Source organism: Hylobates moloch, unplaced genomic scaffold (assembly GCF_009828535.3).
Source record: "Hylobates moloch isolate HMO894 unplaced genomic scaffold, HMol_V3 SCAFFOLD_1, whole genome shotgun sequence".
In the NCBI taxonomy this organism is placed as follows: Eukaryota; Metazoa; Chordata; class Mammalia; order Primates; family Hylobatidae; genus Hylobates; species Hylobates moloch.
In genome coordinates this window covers 42,364,272-42,384,983 of record NW_026652276.1, presented here as the reverse complement: position 1 = coordinate 42,384,983, position 20,712 = coordinate 42,364,272, and the positions used below count along the sequence as shown (strand labels likewise).

General features: G+C 40.3%; 1 protein-coding gene across 1 annotated transcript; it reads left to right on the top strand.

Moving 5' to 3' along the window:
• The first annotated feature begins 4,293 nt into the window (after positions 1-4,293).
• On the top strand, positions 4,294-19,929 carry CUNH2orf69 (chromosome unknown C2orf69 homolog). The gene is made up of 2 exons (XM_032755043.2): positions 4,294-4,763; positions 17,623-19,929. Exons 1-2 carry the CDS (start codon positions 4,431-4,433, stop codon positions 18,445-18,447), a joined length of 1,158 nt encoding a protein of 385 aa, XP_032610934.1. The 5' UTR covers positions 4,294-4,430; the 3' UTR covers positions 18,448-19,929.
• The last annotated feature ends 783 nt before the right edge of the window (positions 19,930-20,712 follow it).

Here is a 20,712-nt window from a genome sequence, read left to right as displayed (position 1 = left end):
GGTAAAGATAATCTATAAGGTCTTGACATGTAGTGATTTGCATTTTGAGAAAGTAGGTGTCTCATAAATTATATACTACAGGAACAGTGTACATGGTGTTGCTTAGCTGGTGAAACTAGCCAAAGAATAAGCTTTCAAATCCCCAAATGGCTCTATTCTCTAATTTTTATTTTATCAAGCATTTTGGGGGCCAAATTACATGCTAGAGTGGCATACCTCATATGAAGCCTGTTTCTCTCAAGGCCCAGTTTTGGCAAACAAGCTTATTAAAACACAAAAAAATACCTGTTCAAAACCACGAATAATTTTTTAAAACCAAAACTTTTCAATCTCTTAAAGAACATCAGCCGGGTGCGGTGGCTCACGCCTGTAATCCCAGCACTTTGGGAGGCCGAGGCGGGCGGATCACGAGGTCAGGAGATCGAGACCATCCTGGCTAACACAGTGAAACCTCGTCTCTACTAAAAATACAAAAAATTAGCCGGGCGAGATGGCGGGCGCCTGTAGTCCCAGCTACTCGGGAGGCCGAGGCAGGAGAATGGCGTGAACCCGGGAGGCGGAGCCTGCAGTGAGCCGAGATCGCGCCACTGCACTCCAGCCTGGGCGACAGCGAGACTCTGTCTCAAAAAAAAAAAGAACATCAAATGGGATCCAATTAATATCTCAGAGAACTTCTTAAAATCATTTCTCCATTCTTTTCCCTCCCTCTCAATTGCTCACAGAAAGCCACATTTAAGGGCTTTTGCTGCCCCTCCCCCCCCCCCTTTTTTTAAAAGGCAGACTCTCACTGTGTTGCCCAGGATGGAGTGCAGTGGCGCAATTTGAGCCCACTGCAACCTCCGCCTCCCGGGTTCAAGAGATTCTCCTGCCTCAGCCTCCCGAGTAGCTGGGATTACAGGTGCCCACCACCATGTCTGGCTAATTTTTGTATTTTTAGTAGAGATGGGGTTTCACCATGTTGGCCAGGCTGGTCTCGAACTCCTGACCTCAAGTGATCCTTCTGCCTCAGCCTCCCAAAGTGCTGAGATTACAGGTGTGAGCCACTGTGCGCGGTCTTCTTTGTCTTGTCTATTTTTCCCCCCATCTCCTGCCTTCCTGTATCCGCCCATTTCACCTTTTAGTAGAGAAGTTGCACATTTGTGGCCCATAGGCCAAATATGGCCTATGTGTGCATTTAATTTAATACGGTGTTTTACAAGCAAATTTAATTAGTTGTCAACATTTACAAGTTGGCAAATGAAACATAAAAATCTGTATTTGATTTGTGTTGAGAAATCTCTTAACAAGTTTGAAGGTTTGGCAAAATGTTGCCTTCATTTTACAACTGGCTAGCAGTGAACAGTGACTGCCTTCTTCAAATCTGACATCTCTCTAGTTTGCCAGTGTTTACATTCCCTATTGTTTACTTGTGGCCAATTTTACTATTTATAATATAGACCTGGCCCCTGTAGATATTGGAGTTCGTGCCTTTTATTGCTGTCCTTTCCGTTGTAAATTAGCCTTTCTCAGATTCCTTCCAATTTTGCAACTTTTCTATTATATTGAATAGCATTAAAAAGGTCTGAGAGCTCAACAGGATCCCTTGAGAACTCTCAAGAGTCCAGAGGTGAGCTATAGCCTCTTGGACACTATAAGCATTAATATAATCCCTGTGCAGAACCCTATCAGTTAAAGAAGAGAAAACTCACACAACTGATTAGAGTAACTTTGTATATGTAAGACCTCTTTCCGGGATGGAAAACCAGCTCTGAGAAAAGGGAGAATGCTGGGCCATCCGTGCCAGTGTTGTTAGAAAAGTAGTGATTTACAAAATTGGTCTCCTAGAAGAAGACAGAGGGGATGGAGACAGAAAACAGATATTACAGTAATATCAAGGGGACCTGTGAGAAGGAATTGCAGTGGCAATGACTTGCCATAAATGACATACACCTCAGCTAATCAATTGAGAGCTGTTACTTTCTCTGGAGGTGTCTCCTATAGGGCTGTACAAATCCCTTGACTGTAAGGAAACATTTGTGCTTACTTTAGTCTGTTTCTTTACTCTTTAAATCCTTGCTTGTATTTCTCAAAGACCTTAATTATCTTAGCGATACTGAGACAACTTTGTAGCATTTAATATTTGCTATAATTTTCCTTCTAAAACACATTCTCCATTCTCTTCGATAAGAATAGATTTCATTAAGGCTCGGCGGATACAGGAAGGCAGGAGATGGGGGGAAAAAATAGACAAGACAAAAAAGACTGGGCACAGTGGCTCACACCTGTAATCTCAGCACTTTGGGAGGCTGAGGAACAAGGATCACTTGAGGTCAGGAGTTCGAGACCAGCCTGGCCAACATGGTGAAACCCCATCTCTGCTAATTAATGGCTCCTGCCTGTAATCCCAGCACTTTGGGAGGCCGAGGCGGGTAGATCACCTGAAGTAAGGAGTTCGCAACCAGCATGGTCAACATGGAGAAACCCTGTCTCTACTAAAAAAATACAAAAATTAGCCAGGCGTGGTGGCACATGCCTGTGATCTCAGCTACTAGGGAGGCTGAGGCAAATGAATCGCTTGAATCTGGGGGGCAGAGATTGCAGTGAGCCGAGATTGTGCCACTGCACTCCAGCCTGGGTGACAAAGTAAGACCTTGTCTTAAAAAAATAAAAATAAAAGTAAAAATAGATTTCATTATAAGGTCAAGCTAAAAACAAGACCACAAATCAAAAGCTGCATTTGCAATTCATGTACATGTTTGGACTTTTAGATAACATTTCAGCAATCCTCTATCTAACAATGGAAAGTAACATGTATGCAATTGGCAAAACAGAGTGACGTCAAGTTGCCTAAATGTCATTATATACTAATTATTGTATAATTAACCTCCACTTGTTTTTAACCAGTTATTTTAGAAAGCAGATTTCCTTAGCAATTAATTGAATAATTTTTGATAACAATATTTTGATGTCAGATGGAATGCAACAATTTAGACCAGAGTAGGTTAGCATACTAAGTCACTAAGTCTATATATATATAAAAATCATATTTTATCATTTGCTCATTTATGTTCCTACTCCAAGCCATTTGTTAATATTTGCATATGTAGACCAAAGAAAACAGTATGTGTGCTTAAATACACATATATAAACTCCGAATAATTATATATAAAGTGCTTAGATTTCTGGCCTATAGTAAACCCTCAACAAATGTTGGCTGTAGTTATTGTAATTTTCATTAATTATTCTCTTTACAGTGCTTTGTCTCAGAAGTACTTGGATCTCATCCTCGCTCGCACACATTTCCCTGTTTTGTTTGTCTTTGGTTTATTTTTTGAGACAGGGTCTGCTTCTGTTGCCCAGGCTGGAGTGCAGTGGTGGGATCACAACTCATTGCAGCATACAACTCCTGGGCTCAAGCGATCCAATCTCCCACCTCATCCCTCCCAGTAGCTTAGACTATAGGCATGCACCACCACGCCCGGCTAATTAAAAAAAAAAAATTTAGTAGAGACAAGGCCTCCCTATGTTGCCCAGGCTGGTTTCAAACTGCCGGACTCAAGTGATCCTCCGCCTCGGCCTCCCACAGTGCTAGGAGTACAGGCCTGAGCATACATTTCGCCAAATCTTATTCCTACTCAACTGGCCACAGATAGTTGCTGGACACACATGGCTTTCCTACACTGTTTAGTTTTTGAAAACGTCCAAATAGCAAAACACCAAGTAACGCGTACTGCCTCGCCCCGTTTTTTCCTGTCCTAGACCATGTACCCTGTTCCCAGAGATAAACAGCTTCATATCTAACCACAAATTCCCCATGAGCATAGAGATCTTCGTATATCTATCATAATTGTACTCAGGAAACTCAAGGTACGAGGAGAGAGATTCCCTTCCTTCGGGGCATATAGAAGACTCCCCATGGAATCCTCTACAGGTCAGAATTACTCACGTCTTTGGGACTGTCTCCTTTTTAAGGCCCGAAAGACCAGATAAATCTCAGGTGAACCTACAGAAACAGGGAGCTTGGTATACTCAAAAGTCTGTACATTACGTATTATTGAACGGCGACCTGCGGCCGCCCCTGCTGCTGCGCATGCGCCACAACTGCCGCTTGCTCTAGTTGGGAGTACTCTGTTCATCTCTTTGCTCTTCGCCGGCTCTTCCCCAGACTTCTGTTCGAACATCCCGGCCGCGGCAGAACCCACCAATCACAAACGCCCTTCCTCAAGCCACGCCCACCGTCTTCTCTGGGATCCCAAGCCCGATTTCGCGCACACCCCTCCCTTCCTTTCCTTACGCACGCTGCGCGCGGACGTCGGCCTCTGACGTCGTCGCCTCAGCGCCGGCTCTCGGCCGGGCCGCGGCCGCCGACCGTGGAGCCGCTTGCTGAAGTCCCTCCCTCAGGAACCCCTCCGCCACCCTCCACCTCCGAACTGCTCTCGCGGCGGCGACCCATGTGGGGGTTCAGGCTCCTGCGGTCGCCGCCGTTGCTGCTCCTGCTGCCGCAGCTCGGAATCGGAAACGCCTTGTCCTGCTCTCAGGCCAGAACCATGAACCCGGGCGGCAGCGGCGGCGCGCGATGCTCCCTCTCGGCCGAGGTGCGCCGCCGTCAGTGCCTGCAGCTGTCCACCGTGCCTGGAGCCGATCCGCAGCGCAGCAACGAATTGCTCCTGTTGGCGGCGGCCGGGGAGGGACTGGAGCGGCAGGACCTCCCCGGGGACCCAGCGAAGGAGGAGCCGCAGCCGCCGCCACAGCATCACGTCCTTTATTTCCCTGGGGATGTGCAGGTAACTGGGGGCCTGCCTGGGTATCTGTTCCCCCCTCTCGTGTATACGTACGCGGTCACTGATTCTTCCCTCGTGGCTGCTGCCTGGTTCCTTTCCTTGCCTGAACACACCCACACATTCACCGAGGGTGGCTCTTCCGTTACTCCACGAAATCCAAAACCGTGCCTTCCACGCCCTTGGCGCCCTTTGTCCATAGAACCCCAGGGGGAAGGTGTCCGACGAGGGCTACGATCTCGAAAGAGCCAGCTGTCGGTCCAGGCTTCCAAGAGGCGGAATTTGAGACAGGGAGTGAGACGCATCTTGTATATTCATTCTATAATTTGATTTCTCAAAGGACCGTGTGTGTGTGTTGGGCAGGGGACGAGCGATGGCTTTCAAATTAAGTTAGCACGTAGTGTTTAGAAAACGGTGGCAGTAATTAAAAACCAACCAACCAAACATTACAAAGGTATGACACCCAGTAACCCTAAAACAGAGTGGGGATGGGTGGAAGAAAAGGGACAATAATTAATAAGCATGTCAATGTTTTGATGCTCACCTCATTTCGTACTTTTGCTTTTGCATGTTATGTTTATTATTTTATAGCTGCAGGCAAATATCCATGGTTATGTTGCCCTGAAAACTGGGTCTTAATTAAAGTTGCATTATCTAATATGGTAGCCATTAGCCATATATGGCTATCTGAATTAATTAAAATTAAATAAAACTAAAAATCCAGTTAGTCATATTAGCTGCATTTCAAGTGCTCAGTAGCTACAGATGTGTGTGCTGTATTGGACAGCACAGATATATAGCATTATCATAGGAAATAATCCATCATGATAGAAAGTTCTAGACAGGTAAAGCTAGAATATAGCTAGGTATGTTTCTCTTTTTTGTTTTTTTGAGACAGAGTCTTGCTCTGTTGCCCAGGCTGGAGTGCAGTGGCGCAGTCTCGCCTCACTGCAACCTCCACCTCCCGGGCTCAAGTGATTCTCGTGCCTCAGCCTCCCAAGTAGCTGGGATTACAGGCGTGTGCCACCACACTGGGCTAATTTTTGTATTTTTAGTAGAGATGGGGTTTCACCATGTTGGCCAGGCTGGTCTCGAACTTCTAACTTCAAGTGATCTGCCCACCTTGGCCTCTGAAAGTGCTGGGATTATAGGTGTGAGCCACCGCGCCCGGCCTAGATGTGTTTCTTATACTATGAAACTACATTAGTTTATTTTCAAAATTGATGCCTTAAAATGACATACTTAGAAACTTTGTGCTCTGAGTCAAATAATGATTTATATATATATATATATGTGTGTGTATATATATGTGTGTGTGTGTGTGTGTGTATATATATATATATATATATATAGTATTTTCTTTTGCCTTCAAAATAATTGACTGGTTTAGTTGACTGCTAATAAAAAGTGGGAAAAAAAAGAGAATAAAGAAAAAAAAACAACTAGTACTTAGATTTAAGAGAAAAAAAAGTCACTTACTTACTTGGTGCCCTTGTGGCTCAGATTGGGAAAATAACATGTGACATTTCTGACTATGACTGCCAGAATAGTTTTGTGGAACAATTACTGCATGCATTCCTAAAATAATGATGATGATGATAATGATAACATTTATTGAGCACCTCCTAAAGTGTTTTTAATGTGTGCCAGCCAGGATATATAGTACAAGTCTTCAGAGGAAGTCTAAAAAGTCTTACATACAGTTTGAGGCCAGATTGCCTGGGTTTGAACACTGATTTAGAACTTTTTAGATATAAAGTCCCTGGACAATTGTTAACATCTCTCTGTGTTTCAGCTACTTCAACTATAAAATAAGAATAATAGTTTATAAGGTGTCAATGGAGATTAAATGTGTGGATACTAAATAAGTTCTGGTCCCTTCTCATCTCTCTGGTGACTTTAAAAATTATTGGAGTATCCTAGTCGTCTGTCCTTCCACGTTTCCTCTGTCTGTGTTCACTCCCTTCAGTCTCATAGCGTTACTCACTACCTGTACACTGACACCCCTCAACATTTATGTATCTAGCCTACACATACTCCCCAAACTTTAGGCCAACCAATTATATGCATGATTATTTCCTTTTGGATATTTAATAGATATCCTAAACCTAAAATCTTTGGATCTTTACCCCTATGCAGTCTTCCTCATGTCATTAATGGAAACTTTACCTTCTCAGTTGCTCAAGATAGAAATCTTGAAGTCATCCATTAGAACTGTCTTTCATACCTCATATCATCAGATCTACTGACTTTACCTTTTCAGTGTATCTAAAGTAATCAGAATAACCATTGAAAAATGTAAGTCAAATCATTCCATGTCTGCTCAAAACTGTGCGATCACTTCCCATGTCACTCAGAGTAAGAGCCAGAGTCCTTCCTGTTAATGTCCTGCCCTGCAAGGCTTTTCATTATTTCTATCTTTTCCCACCCTGTTAACTATCTGACTTGGTCTCCTTTTTCTGTTTACTCTTCTCCAGCCTCTCTAGCTTTCTTGGTGTTGCTGAAACATGTCAGGCACACTATACCTAAAAAGCTTTGTGTATACTGCCTGGAACAGCCTTCCAAGTAGATGACTTGTAGGTTTATTACCTCACCTCTTCTAGGTCTGCTCAAGACTCTGCCTCTCTGAGGCCTTTTGTGACCATCCTGTTTAATAATCATGGTATATATAGGCTTCCTATCAACTTTTCTTCTTTATTTTTACCCATTGCATTTACTATACTAGTTACTTTTCGTTTTGAGTTTTGTTTGCCTTCTGCCACTAAAATATAAGCTCATGTCTGTTTACTGATATAATCTGTGATGCTTGAGAGTGGCATGTTGTAGGTGTGCAGTAGATGACTTGTATAAATGAGTATTTTTGAGTTGCTTTGAACAATGCATGAAGTACTTGAAATGTGTTGGCTATTATATAAAATGCTATTAGGCTAATTTCTTCATCTGTATTTTTGTACTTGATTCTTTTGAGCCTAATATTTATCCTTAAGAAATTTTTGCTGCTAAATACAGCCCATCTTTTTATTTTGTTGATCCTTTTAGAATGCCTATAGACATTCTATTTTATTTATTTTATTACTATTTTTTACAGAGACAGGGTCTCACTATGTTGCCCACTCCTGTGTTCAAGTGATCCTCTTGCCTCAGCCTCTTAAAGTGTTGGGATTACAAGTATGAGCCACCACACCTTGCTGAGCATTCTTGTTTTAGCTTTATCCTTAATTTGAATAAATATTGAACAGAATAGGGCTAAACAGAATTTTGCAAGATAGTATTAGAAGCTTTGCCTATCTTTTTTTTTTTTTTCCTTGAGATGGACTCTTTCTCTGTTGCCTAGGCTGGAGTGCAGTGGCGTGATCTTAGCTTACTGCAACCTCCACCTCCCATGCTCAAGCGATTCTCCTGCGTCAGCCTCCTGAGTAGCTGGGACTACAGGAGCGTGCCACCACGCCTGGCTAATTTTTCTTTTTTTTGTATTTTTAGTAGAGATGGGGTTTCACCATGTTGACCAGGCTGGTCTCAAACTCCTGACCTCAGGTGATCCTCCCACCTCAGCCTCCCAAAGTGCTGGGATTATAGATGTGAGCCACCGCACCTGGCCTGAAGCTTTGCCTATCTTGATACTGTTTCATTATTTGGTGTTTGTTAATTGGAACTGGTTTTTCATATGATTTTAAGTCCTCTTAATTCCTATTAACTTCTTTGATGTTCCTTTTGCAGTGATGTTTTGTTGTATGTCCTTTTTTAAAATTCTATACTAGTCCTTTATCATTTGAATTACAAGAAAGCTAAGGCCATGTATATTAGTCCATTCTCACGCTGCTAATAAAGACATACCAGAGGCTGGGTAATTTGTAAAGGAAAGAGGTTTAATTGAATCAGTTCCACAGGGCTGGGAGGCTTCAGGAGACTTACAATCAAGGCAGAAGGGGAAGCAAATGCGTCCTTCTTCACATGGCAAGAGGAAGGAGAAGAATGAGACCGAAGGTGGAGAAGCCCCTTATAAAACCATCTCATGAGAACTCACTGAGTATTAGGAGAACAGCGTGAGGGTAACCTCCCCCATGATTCAGTTACCTCCCACTGAGTCCCTCTCACAACACATGGGGATTATGGGAACTACAATTCAAGATGAGATTTGGGTGGGGACACAGCCAAACTGTATCATTCCACCCCTAGCCCCTCCCAAATTTCATGTCCTTACATTTCAAAACATAACCATGCCCTTCCAACAGTTCCCCAAAGTCTTAACTCATTGTAGCATTAACTCAAAAGTCTAAGTCCAAAGTTTCATCTGAGACAAGGCAAGTCCCTTCCACCTGTGAACCTGTAAAATCAAAAGCAAGTTAGTTACTTCCTAGATACAATGGGGATACAGGCATTGAGTAAATATAGCCATTCCAGATGGGAGAAATGGACCAAAACAAAGGGGCTACAGGCCCCATGCAAGTCCGAAATCCAATAGGAGAGTCATTAAACCTTAAAGTTCCAAAATGATCTTTAACTCCATGTCTCATATCTAGGTCACACTGATGCAAGAGGTGGGCTCCCATGGCCTTGGGCAGCTCCACTTTGCAGGGTACAGGCCCCCTCCAGGCTGCCTTCATGGCTGTTGTTGAGTGTCTGCAGCTTTTCCAGGCACACAGTGCAAGCTGTTGGTTTATCTACTATTCTGGGGGCTGGTTGATGGTGGCCCTTTTCTCACAGCTCCACCAGGCAGTGCCCCAGTAGGGAAATGTAGAGCCCCATATTTCTTTTCCATACTGCCCTAGCAGCAAACTTCTGCCTGGACATCCAGGTGTTTTCATACATCCTCTGAAATCTAGGCAGCGGTTCTGCAACCTCAATTCCTGACTTTTGCGCACCCACAGGCCCAACATCACATGTAAGCTGCCAAGGCTTGGGCTTGCACACGCTGAAGCAACAGCCCGAGCTATCCGTTGGCCCATTTTAGCCATGGCTGGGACACAGGGCAGACTGCACAAAGCAGCAGGGGCCTGAGCCCAGCCCACAAAACCATTTTTTCCTCTTAGGCCTCTGGGCCTGTGATGGTAGGGGCTGCCCTGAAGATCTGTGACATGCCCTGGAGACATTTTTCCCATTGTCTTGGTGATGAACATTTGGCTCCTCATTACTTATGCAAGTTTCTGCAGCCTGCTTGAAATTCTCAGAAAATGGGTTTTTCTTTTTTATAGCAGTGTCAGGCTGCAAATTTTCCAAACTTTTATGTGCTACTTCCCATTTAAATATAAGTTCCAATTTCAAACCATCCCTCTCAAGGTCAAAGTTCCACAGATCTCTGGGGCAGGGGCAGAATGCTGCCAGTGTCTTTGCTAAACCATAACAAGAGTGACCTTTGCTTCAGTTCTAAGAAGTTTATTATCTCTGTCTGAGACCACTGCAGCCTAGACTTCATTATCCAAATCACTATCAGCATTTTGGTCAAAGCCATTCAACAAGTCTCTAGGAAGTTCCAAACTTTCCCACATTTTCCTGTTTTCTTCTGAGCCCTACAGACTGTTCCAACCTCTGCCTGTTACCCAGCTCCAAAGTCACTTCCACATTTTTGGGTATCCTTATAGCAGCACCCCACTCTCTGCAGTACCAATTTACTGTATTAGTCCATTCTCATGCTGCTAATAAAGACATACCCAAGACTAGGTAATTTATAAAGCAAAGAGGTTTAATTGGCTCACAGTTCCACAGGGCTGGGGATGCCTCTGAAAAATTACAGTCATGGTGGAAGGGGAAGCAAACATACCCTTATTCATATGGTGGTAGGAAAGAGAATAACAGCAAAGAGGGGGATGAGCCCCTTATAAAACCATCTTGTAAGAACTCACTGTCACCAGAACAGCATGAGGGTAACCGCCCCATGATTCAGTTACCTTCCATCGGGTCTCTCCCATGTGGGGATTATGGGAACTACAATTCAAGATGAGATTTTGGTGAGGACACAACCAAACCATATATCCATAGTATTTTGTATTTCTTTAGGTACCTATGTTTTTCTCATCTAGCAATAATGATTTTGAAGGGTGATCAAGATTTTTTTAAAGTAAGTGCTTTCCATTTTGAGTTATCTTTTTAAAGCCTTGGGTATATAATTATATGTATCCCCTTTATTTTATTATGTTTTAATTTATTTATTATCATTATATTTTCAGACGGAGTCTTGCTCTGTTGCCCAGGCTGAAGTGCAGTGGTGCAATCTCGGCTCACTGCAACCTCCATCTCCCGGGTTCAAGCAATTCTTGTGCCTCAGCCTCCTGAGTAGCTGGGATTACAGGTGTGTGCCACCACGCCTGGCTAATTTTTGTATTTTTAGTAGAGATGGGGTTTCACCATGTTGGTCAGGCTGGTCTCGAACTCCTGACCTCAAGTGATCTGCCCGCCTGGGCCTCCCAAAGTGCTGGGATTACAGGTGTGAGCCACTGTGCCCAGCCCTTGTATTTTAAGTAAGAGTATAATTTTGTGAATTTTGACAAGTGTTGGAATTATGTAACCACCAAAATCATGTTGTAGAGTATCTCCATTATCCTAAAAAGTACCTCTGTGCTCCTTTATGGTCAGTTTTCTTTTCCCAACCACTAACCTGCTTTCTTTCACTGTGGTTTTTGCTTTTTCTAGAATTTTGTTAATTTGTCATATAGTATGTAGTCTTTTGTGTGTGACCTGTTTCACTATTTAATACTTTTGAAATTCATCCATATTGTTACCTGTATCCGTAGTTTTTTTCATTTTTCTTTTTTTTTTGCGACAGGGTCTTGCTCTGTCACCTAGGCTGAAATGCAGTGGTGTGATCATGGCTCACTGCAGCCTCAACCTCCCAGGCTCAAGCGATTCTCCTACCTTAGCCTCCCAAGTAGCTGGGACTACAGGCATGCACCATCACACCTGGCTAATTTTTAAAATTTTTCGTAGAAACGAGGGTCTCATTATGTTGCCTAGGCTGGTCTCAAACTCCGGGGGTTAAGTGATCCTCCTGCCTTGGCCTCCCAAAGAGCTGGGATTGCAGGCGTGAGCCACTGTGCCCAGCCAGTAGTCTGTTCGTTTTATTTACAGAGTAGTATTCTATGTATGGATATATACTTTGTTTGTCCATTCAGCAGTTCATAAACATTTGAGTCATTTCCAGTTTTAACTCTTTAAAAGTTTTGCTTTCCTAAAGTTTAGGATCTATAGATGATCATGCCCTAAGTGGTGTCTCCTGGTCATGTACCTTGGAGCTTCCTGTGCTTTATCAGGCAGCTCTCTTAGGCTGGACCCTGTTCTGGTCATTCTAGCCTGCTTACTTCAGATGTGCACTTTATGTCTATAATAAACAGAAATTTATTTAGCTCATGATTCTGGAGGTTAGGAGGGGCCTACATCTGGTGAGGGCCTTCTTGCCCTGTCATCTCATGGTGGAAGGCAGAAGGGCAAGAGATAGGGAGTGGGGGAGGGGAAGGAGAGGCCAAATTCATCCTTTTATCAAGAACCATTAATCCATTCATGTGGGCAGAGCCCTTGTGACCTAATCACCTCTTAAAGATCCCACCTCTAATCATAGTTGCTTTAGGGATTAAGTTTCCAAAACATGACCTTTGGCGGACACATTGAAACCATAGCAGAAGTTCGCTCTGCTCTAAGGGCAGAACACTTAGTGTGAATCTATCATTTGTCTACAAACTCTTGGAGACACATGTCAAGATTTCCTAAAAATCCTTTGTTCCTTCCTTCAATAGCAGTTTGGAGTGGGTCTCTGAGTTTCTGCAGGTCAGCAAGCATCTAACTGGAGTAGTAAGCATTCTTTAAACTCTCCAGAGATTCTCTTGTGGCCTGCCTCACTGGGGATGAGAAGCATGGCCTTTCACCCCTTACCTCTTATGGGGATAGTAGTGCATTGCATTCCCAACTAGGATGAAAACTCTCTTGAAAGAAATCTCTCTCTTTCCTTAGTCTGTAACCTTTTCTGTAGATTGGCTATGGGTAACAGCGTCAGTTGCAGAACCAGTTTGGGCTACCTCTTAGTAACTCCTAGAGGGGTGTCTGGTGCCTCTTTTTAGAATATGAAAGTGTGTTTCCATTGTTCTCGGATGTGGGCTTTGACACACAGTAATGATTCCATCTTTACATTTTACTGCATACAGTTCCTTAGAATAAGCATTCTCCTTCCTCTAATCGTGGAACCTGGGGCTAATCAAGGAAAATATCATGTTTCTAGATTTAGAGCACCTTCTATGTGGTAGGACTAAACTGAGAGTCATAAAATCTAGGTTCATTTTGGCTCATTAACTAAATAAATATATAAATAACTGTAGTTTCTAGGACCTCAGGTTCCTTAACTATAAAAAGGATTTAGATGAGCCCTTCGAGATGTCAGCGCCTATGATTTCATGATAATTGTATATATCATTAATTATAAAATAATTGTGCAGGAAGCAATAGCAGAATCCATAAAAAGTCAAATGATGGGTCGGGCGCGGTGGCACATGCCTGTAATCCCAGCACTTTGGGAGGCTGAGGCGGGTGGATCACGAGGTCAGGAGATCAAGACCATCCTGGCTAACATGGTGAAACTCCATCTCTACTAAAAATACAAAAAATTCGCCAGGCATGGTGGCGCGCACCTGTAGTCCCAGCTACTCAGGAGGCTGAAGCAGGAGAATGGCATGAACCCAGGAGGCGGAGGTTGCAGTGAGCCGAGATCTTGCCACTGCACTCCAGCCTGGGGGACAGAGTGTGAGACTCCCTCTCAAAAAACAAAAAAAAAAGTCAAATGATGGCCTTCTAGGAATTAGTATTTTTTTTTTTTCTTTTTTTTTTTTGAGATGGAGTCTTGCTGTGTTACCCAGGATGGAGTGCAGTGGCGCGGTCTTGGCTCACTGCAACCTCCACCTCCCGGGTTCAAGCGATTCTTCTGCCTCAGCCTCCCGAGTAGCTATGACTACAGGAACGTGCCACCATGCCTGGCTAATTTTTGTATTTTTAGTAGAGACGGGGTTTCACCGTGTTGGCCAGGAAGGTCTCCATCTCCTGACCTCGTGATCCGCCTGCTTCGGCTTCCCAAAGTGCTGGGATTACAGGCATGAGCCACTGCGCCCGGCCTGGGAATTAGTATTTTTAACATATATGGCAAACTACTAATATTAGTGAAATATAAGTTAGGAAGGAATTGAACATCATAGTGGGAAAATTATCATAGGACATGAACAGAAAACCAAAGAAAAATGAAAACCACCAGTTAACAATGTTTAACCTGATTGGAAATCAAAACATGCAAATTAAATAAAAAATAAGATCATTTTATCATAGTAGCAAGGATTTTAAAAAATTGATGCCAAGAGCCATTAGCATTAAGGATGGGTAAAGATGTGGGAAAATAAGCACTCTTTTATGTTTCCAGTGAAAGTGTAAATTGGTATTAACCTTAGATGTCTAACAATTATGATGCAAATCTGTATTGATTTGGAACCATGCTTATATTTTTAAGTGAAAACTATGTATAAGCTTATTGCTTGTTGGGGGAGAAGAATGCTTCCTTGTATACATACTTGTATATGTGTATGCTAGAGAAAACTGGACTGCTAGACATCAGAATTTTAATGATTTTTTTTAATTGGTGGTTATATGATTTTTTCTATCTTACCTATACCTTTGTATATAGAATTTTTGTAGTATTTACTAGTTTTAATTTTTAAATAGAGAAAATGTGCGTATTGCTAAAAGTTCAGATTATTTACGGTTTTACATTGAAAAGTAATTTTCACCCCATTCCCTCCAGTTGCCCATTTCCCTTCCCCAAGGCTGCCACTGTTATTTTTATATATATATATATATATATGCTTCCAGAGACATTCTATACTTACGTGTTTTTTTCCTTATTCTTTTTTTTTTTTTTTTTTTTTTTTTTGAGGCAAGGTCTGACTATTGTCAAGGCTGCAGTGCAGTGGCAAAATCTCAGCTCACAGCAACCTCCACCTCCTGGGCTCAAGCCGTCTTCCCACTTCAGCCTCCTGAGTAGCTGGGACTACAGGGGCACACCACCACACCCTGCCAATTTTTCTTTTTTCTTTTTTTTTTTTTTTTGTAGAGACGGGATTTCACATGTTGCTCATGCTGGTCCCAAACTCAAGCAGTTTGCCTGCCTCTGCCTCCAAAGTGCTGAGATTATAGGTGTGAACCACTGCCCCCAGCCTCAGGCTTTTTTAAAAAATACATATGGTTGCATAGTGTACTGGATTTTTTAGCCCTTATTTTACAACCCATAGGAGTACTCATAGAGCTGCCTCATTCTTTTGAAGCAGAAATAAATATCCTTATACATATATATTTATGCATATATGTAAGTATATCAATGAGATAAATTTCTCAAAGAATTACTAGGTCAAAAGGAGGGTGTATTTAGAACTGATAGATACTGTATATCACCATTAGAAATAAGGAAAACTCACACCATTTATCTTATTTTTCTCTCACCTTCTATATCCAATCCATTTGCAAATCCTGTTGACTCTACCTCCAAAATAAATTCAGGACCTGACCACTTCTACTACTCTGGTTCAAGCCACCTTCTTTTATCAGGATTATATTTCAGTAGCCTTTTAATGGTCTCCTTGCATCAGCTATTGCCCCTTCATTATTAGGAGCCAGAGTAATATTTTCAAAGCATATATCAGCCCTTGGCTCCAGATCTTTTCAGAGCAAAAGCCAAAGTCTTTGTAATGTCTTAAAAAGCCTGATCAGCACCTCTCCTCTTCCCCAAACCATCTCTCTGCCCTCCTTTGTGACCACATTTGCTATTGTTGACTCCTCTGGAGCCACAGTGACCTCATTGCTGTGTCTAGGTTATGTCCAGCAGGCTCCCCACCTCAGGGCGTTTTGCCGTTGCAGTTCCTTCTGCCTGAAATACCCACGTGGTTCACTCTCTGAGTTCCTTCAGGTCCTTTCAAACTATCACTTTATTGGAGAAGCCTTTCCTTACCATTCTGTGTTAAGTAATAATTTTCCACCTTGTATTCCTTTTCTCCTGCTTTACTTATTATGTTCCGTTTTACTTACCACCATCTAATATATATATTTTTTGAAATGTTTCCAAGCTGTAAGTCTAGTATGTTTTGAACTGTCCAATATCGTAGTCACTAATCACTTGTGGCTATTGATTACTTAAAATGTTGTTAGTCTACTTGAGGAACTAAATTTAATAGAGGAACTAAACTTTTAACTGTAGTTAATTTTGGTTAATTTAAATGTATATTAAAAAAACGGATGGAAAATCCGTTTCAGTTCAGTTAATGGAAAACTTTCAAGTATATTTGGAACAAGTTGGGTATGTGAGTTTACTTTTTCAGCTGTAAATTTTATGAGATCAAATTCAGATCAAGTATTTCTGATGAAAATTTAGCATCCAAATTGAGATGTACTATAAGTACAAAATACACGCTGGATTTCAAAGACTTAGGAAGGAAAAAAGAATGTTAAGAATCCTCCAGTAATTTTTAATATTGGTTACATGTTGAGATTGTGGTATTTTGGATATATTTAGCTCAAAAAAGAAATGATTAAAATTAGTTTCACCTGTTAACTTTTTACTTTTTAAAATCTGGGGCTTGAAAATTTTAAATGTGGCTCATGTTTTATTTCTGTTGGACAGTGCTGCTCTATTTACTTATGGAGTTGTTTATTGTGTATCTCTGCAGTAGAATGTGAGCTCCATGTGAACAAGGGGTTAGTCTGTTTTGTTCCCTGCCCAACTGGTAGGTATCCAGTAAATTTTATAGAACAAATGAATACATTTGAATGAATCACCTCCCCTTTAAAAAAAGAAGTCAGTATGAGTAAAATTAAAAGGAAAACAATTTATATGCACATCCTAGGACCTAAACAAAAAGTTATGGTTAGTGTATATAGAATGCTTATAAATAAGGTGTAAATACAAAAGGATAAAGGAGGCTGGGTATGGTGGCTCATGCCTGTAATACCAATACTTTGGGAGAATGAGGTAGGAGGATGGTTTAGCCCAGGAGTTTGAGACCAGCCTGTGCAACAAAGTGAGACCTCTCTACAAAGAATAAAAATGTTAGCCACATGTGATGATATGCACCTGTGGTCCCAGCTACTCCGGAGGCTGAGGAGGGAGGATTGCTTGAGCCTGATAGCTCAAGGCTGCAGTGAGCCATAATCATGCCACTGCACTCCAGCCTGGACGACAGAGTGAGATCCTGTCTCACACAAAAAATGGGGAATGGGGGGCAAAGGATATGAATAGGCAAGAGTAGAAATCCAGACTTAAATTACAAATATTCTTTGACCCAGTTTTTCCATATCTAGGAATTTAAGGATATAATCACAGATGTGTACAAAGAGTTTTCTATAATGTTTATTGCAGCTTTGTGTATAATACTAAATTTGAAATTGAACATCGTGTTCAGGTTGCTAGAGAAATCCAAAGAGGGAGGGGTATAGAATGGCAACTTAGGGAAGTATTTTAAGATTCTATGTTGGTCAAAAAGTCTATCTAGTGAACCAAATTTATATTTTCAGTTGATGTGTTAGGAAAATTGATTATATGTATATACTAAATAAAATTTGTTAAACATACCTATGACCCTTCAAAATTAAATTTTTAAAAACTTTTTACTGTTTCATGTAGGTATAACTTGTTTCCTTGTCTCTTGATAGATTTCAGGCTTAAAATGAAGAAGTAATTGGTTCAAAAATCTTATTACTAGAAAGTAATGACGAATTTATAGTTTTCATTTCTAGTGTACATTAACCATAGGTCATTGTAATATCCTTTCTCCACAATAAAAATGGAAACTATTTTGTGGAAATCATTTTATATAAATATGTATTTAATACTTATTTCATCTTTCTTACCTTTCAGAATTACCATGAAATTATGACTCGTCATCCTGAGAATTATCAGTGGGAAAACTGGAGTCTAGAAAATGTTGCTACCATTTTAGCCCACCGGTTCCCCAATAGTTATATTTGGGTGATAAAATGTTCCCGAATGCATTTGCACAAATTCAGCTGCTATGACAATTTTGTGAAAAGTAACATGTTTGGTGCCCCAGAACACAATACTGACTTTGGAGCTTTTAAGCACCTTTATATGTTATTAGTTAATGCTTTTAATTTAAGTCAGAATAGTTTATCAAAGAAAAGTTTGAATGTTTGGAATAAGGACTCCATAGCATCTAACTGTAGATCCAGTTCTTCTCATACTACGAATGGTTGCCAGGGAGAAAAAGTGAGGACCTGTGAAAAATCTGATGAGTCTGCCATGAGTTTTTATCCACCATCACTAAATGATGCATCTTTTACTTTGATTGGATTCAGTAAAGGTTGTGTTGTTTTGAATCAGTTGCTTTTTGAATTGAAAGAAGCCAAGAAAGACAAGAACATAGATGCTTTTATCAAAAGCATAAGAACAATGTATTGGCTGGATGGTGGTCATTCTGGAGGAAGCAATACTTGGGTTACTTATCCAGAAGTCTTGAAAGAATTTGCACAAACAGGGATTATCGTTCACACTCATGTAACACCTTACCAAGTACGTGATCCAATGAGATCTTGGATTGGAAAGGAGCACAAGAAATTTGTTCAGATACTTGGGGATTTTGGTATGCAGGTGACTAGCCAAATTCATTTTACAAAGGAAGCTCCTTCCATAGAGAATCACTTCAGGGTTCATGAAGTATTTTGAGATTACAGGTATATTAATGAACTTGTTCAGTGGAAGAACATAAGCACTTTTGAGTGTTATAAATTCAGATAATGGGATGTAATTCATAGCTGCATTGTCAGTTTTGGGGTATGGGGGGAAGCACACATTCCTAAAATGTGAGTGTAATGTGCAATAGTATTTTTTGCTTGTGAATGTGAGCAGTTATTAATTTGGATTGAGTTAGAATTAGTTAATTTGAAATCTAACAAGGTGGTTTGTAATAATCCTGAGGAGATATAAGACCCTTAAAATGAAAGTTACAACATTGTTCTTATAAAAGGTAACTAAAATTGTTACTGTTGGATGTAACTGATTTTCTGAGTAATGTTTTAAACTAATTTGGTGACATTTTAACAGTAATTAGCTATTTTTGAGTGGAAATATTTTCATTTCTCTTCAAACAAAAGCAAAGGTACAATGCTGTTTTCTATCATTTTGGAATAACTGCACCCTGCCTCTTGTGTTTTTGTAAACTCCTTGACTTATTCTTTAATGTGTCACCAAGTACTTTTCTCATGAGAGTCAACATATATTTGTTTCCAGATGTCCAAAAGTGTACAATAGTGTAAAGGTGGTTTTTAAAAACATAGCCAGGTGTGGTGGCACGTGCCTTTAGTTCCAGCTACTCAGGAGGCTAAGGCAGGAGGATTGCTTGATCCCAGGTTGTGGTTCACCATGATTGTTTGTGACTAGCTACTGCACTCCAACCTGGGCAACATAGTGAGACTTCATCTCTAAAACAAAACAAAATTACACTTAAGCACTATTGTTTAATTTTTGTCAGTGTTTTATTATTTTGGATAAGACATTCTGGGGTTTCTTGAATCTTGTCCAAAAACCAGTTGTTTTGGAAAATTGCTTTAAATTGAGCATATTTATGTATATTGGATAAAAATGTACTACAGAGCAAATTTCAAATTTTTCATTATATCAGTCTTTTTGAAAGGATCAACTTGGATAAAATAAATATATAATGCTCTATTTGTTAGAGCTCTATTAAAAAGGAAACAGATTCCATAGATCTAAGTCAGTGTTTCTCCAGAAGCATGATTTTGTCTGCCAAAAGAAAATAGCTCTCTTTGGCCAAAATGCAAAATTACATCGCTATAAGAAAAGTTACAAGGGAAAGTTTGAAGACACAAATGATTTAATTTTGGCTCAAAAACTGAATTTGCTTAACACTGCTACATAATTTGGGTGAAGTTTCCTTCTGCCCGTTTTTCTTGACCTAGATAAATACACTTTGAGAAATCCAGATCTAATGAATGTCAACCAACATTGACATTGTAATTGGGTGATTACAATAAAAGGTGAGCAGTTTGTTGTTTATTAATAATTAGCTTTTGCAGGTCATGAAATAGCAGGGAAGTAACATGCTGCTTTAGGACTAAAAAAAAAAAAAAAAAAAAAGACACTGAAGCTTAATACCTTAATGACCCAGAAGACCTAGATTTATAAAGCCATATAGAATAAAAATGTTAATTTCTTGGTTTCTTCCCAGAATTATATTTTAATGACTCTATAAATACATTCCAAATATTCAGAGACTCATGAGAAAGGATTCTTAACAAATGTTTAAAAATAACATCTCTTTTTGGTGTTTTAACCCTTAATTTTATAAACTGCAGAATAGCATCTCTAAATGGCTTTTTTTTTTTTTAAAGACAAAGTAGTATTATGTTGCTTCAGTTTCTTTAAATACCTCCTGTTTCTTTTGAGACCAAAAATTCCCATCAAGGAAATAAATCAGCCTGATTTTAACATTTTACATATTACATTGCCTTTAAGCACTATGATTGGATGGCTTTTTTTCTATTTGTTTAATAATCCTTGGTTAAATTCACATGTATCTAAAGTAAAATAGCTGAGTTACTGAATTCTATAAGGGGAAGAAAATGCATTTATTTTCACATGATTAACTGAAATGGAAAAGTAAGACATTTAGCAGAAGAATTCATTTAAAAATAAAATAATTTTTAAAAATCAGACATATTTAAAAGTCTAGGTTGTCTATCCAGTATGTGAATGCTTAATTATAATTGTTACATGTTGAATGGATATTAAGAGTAACTCACCAGGCACCTAAAACTGCCATCATAGCAAAATGAGACAGTGTTGAAAGGAAAAAATATTTTCTGGAATGAAAATATATTCAAGTTGATCCATATTCAGATGTTTTCTGTTTAATACTTCAGATTGGTCCTTTGTCCACATTTGTTTAAAACTTATTGTAATGTTAATTTA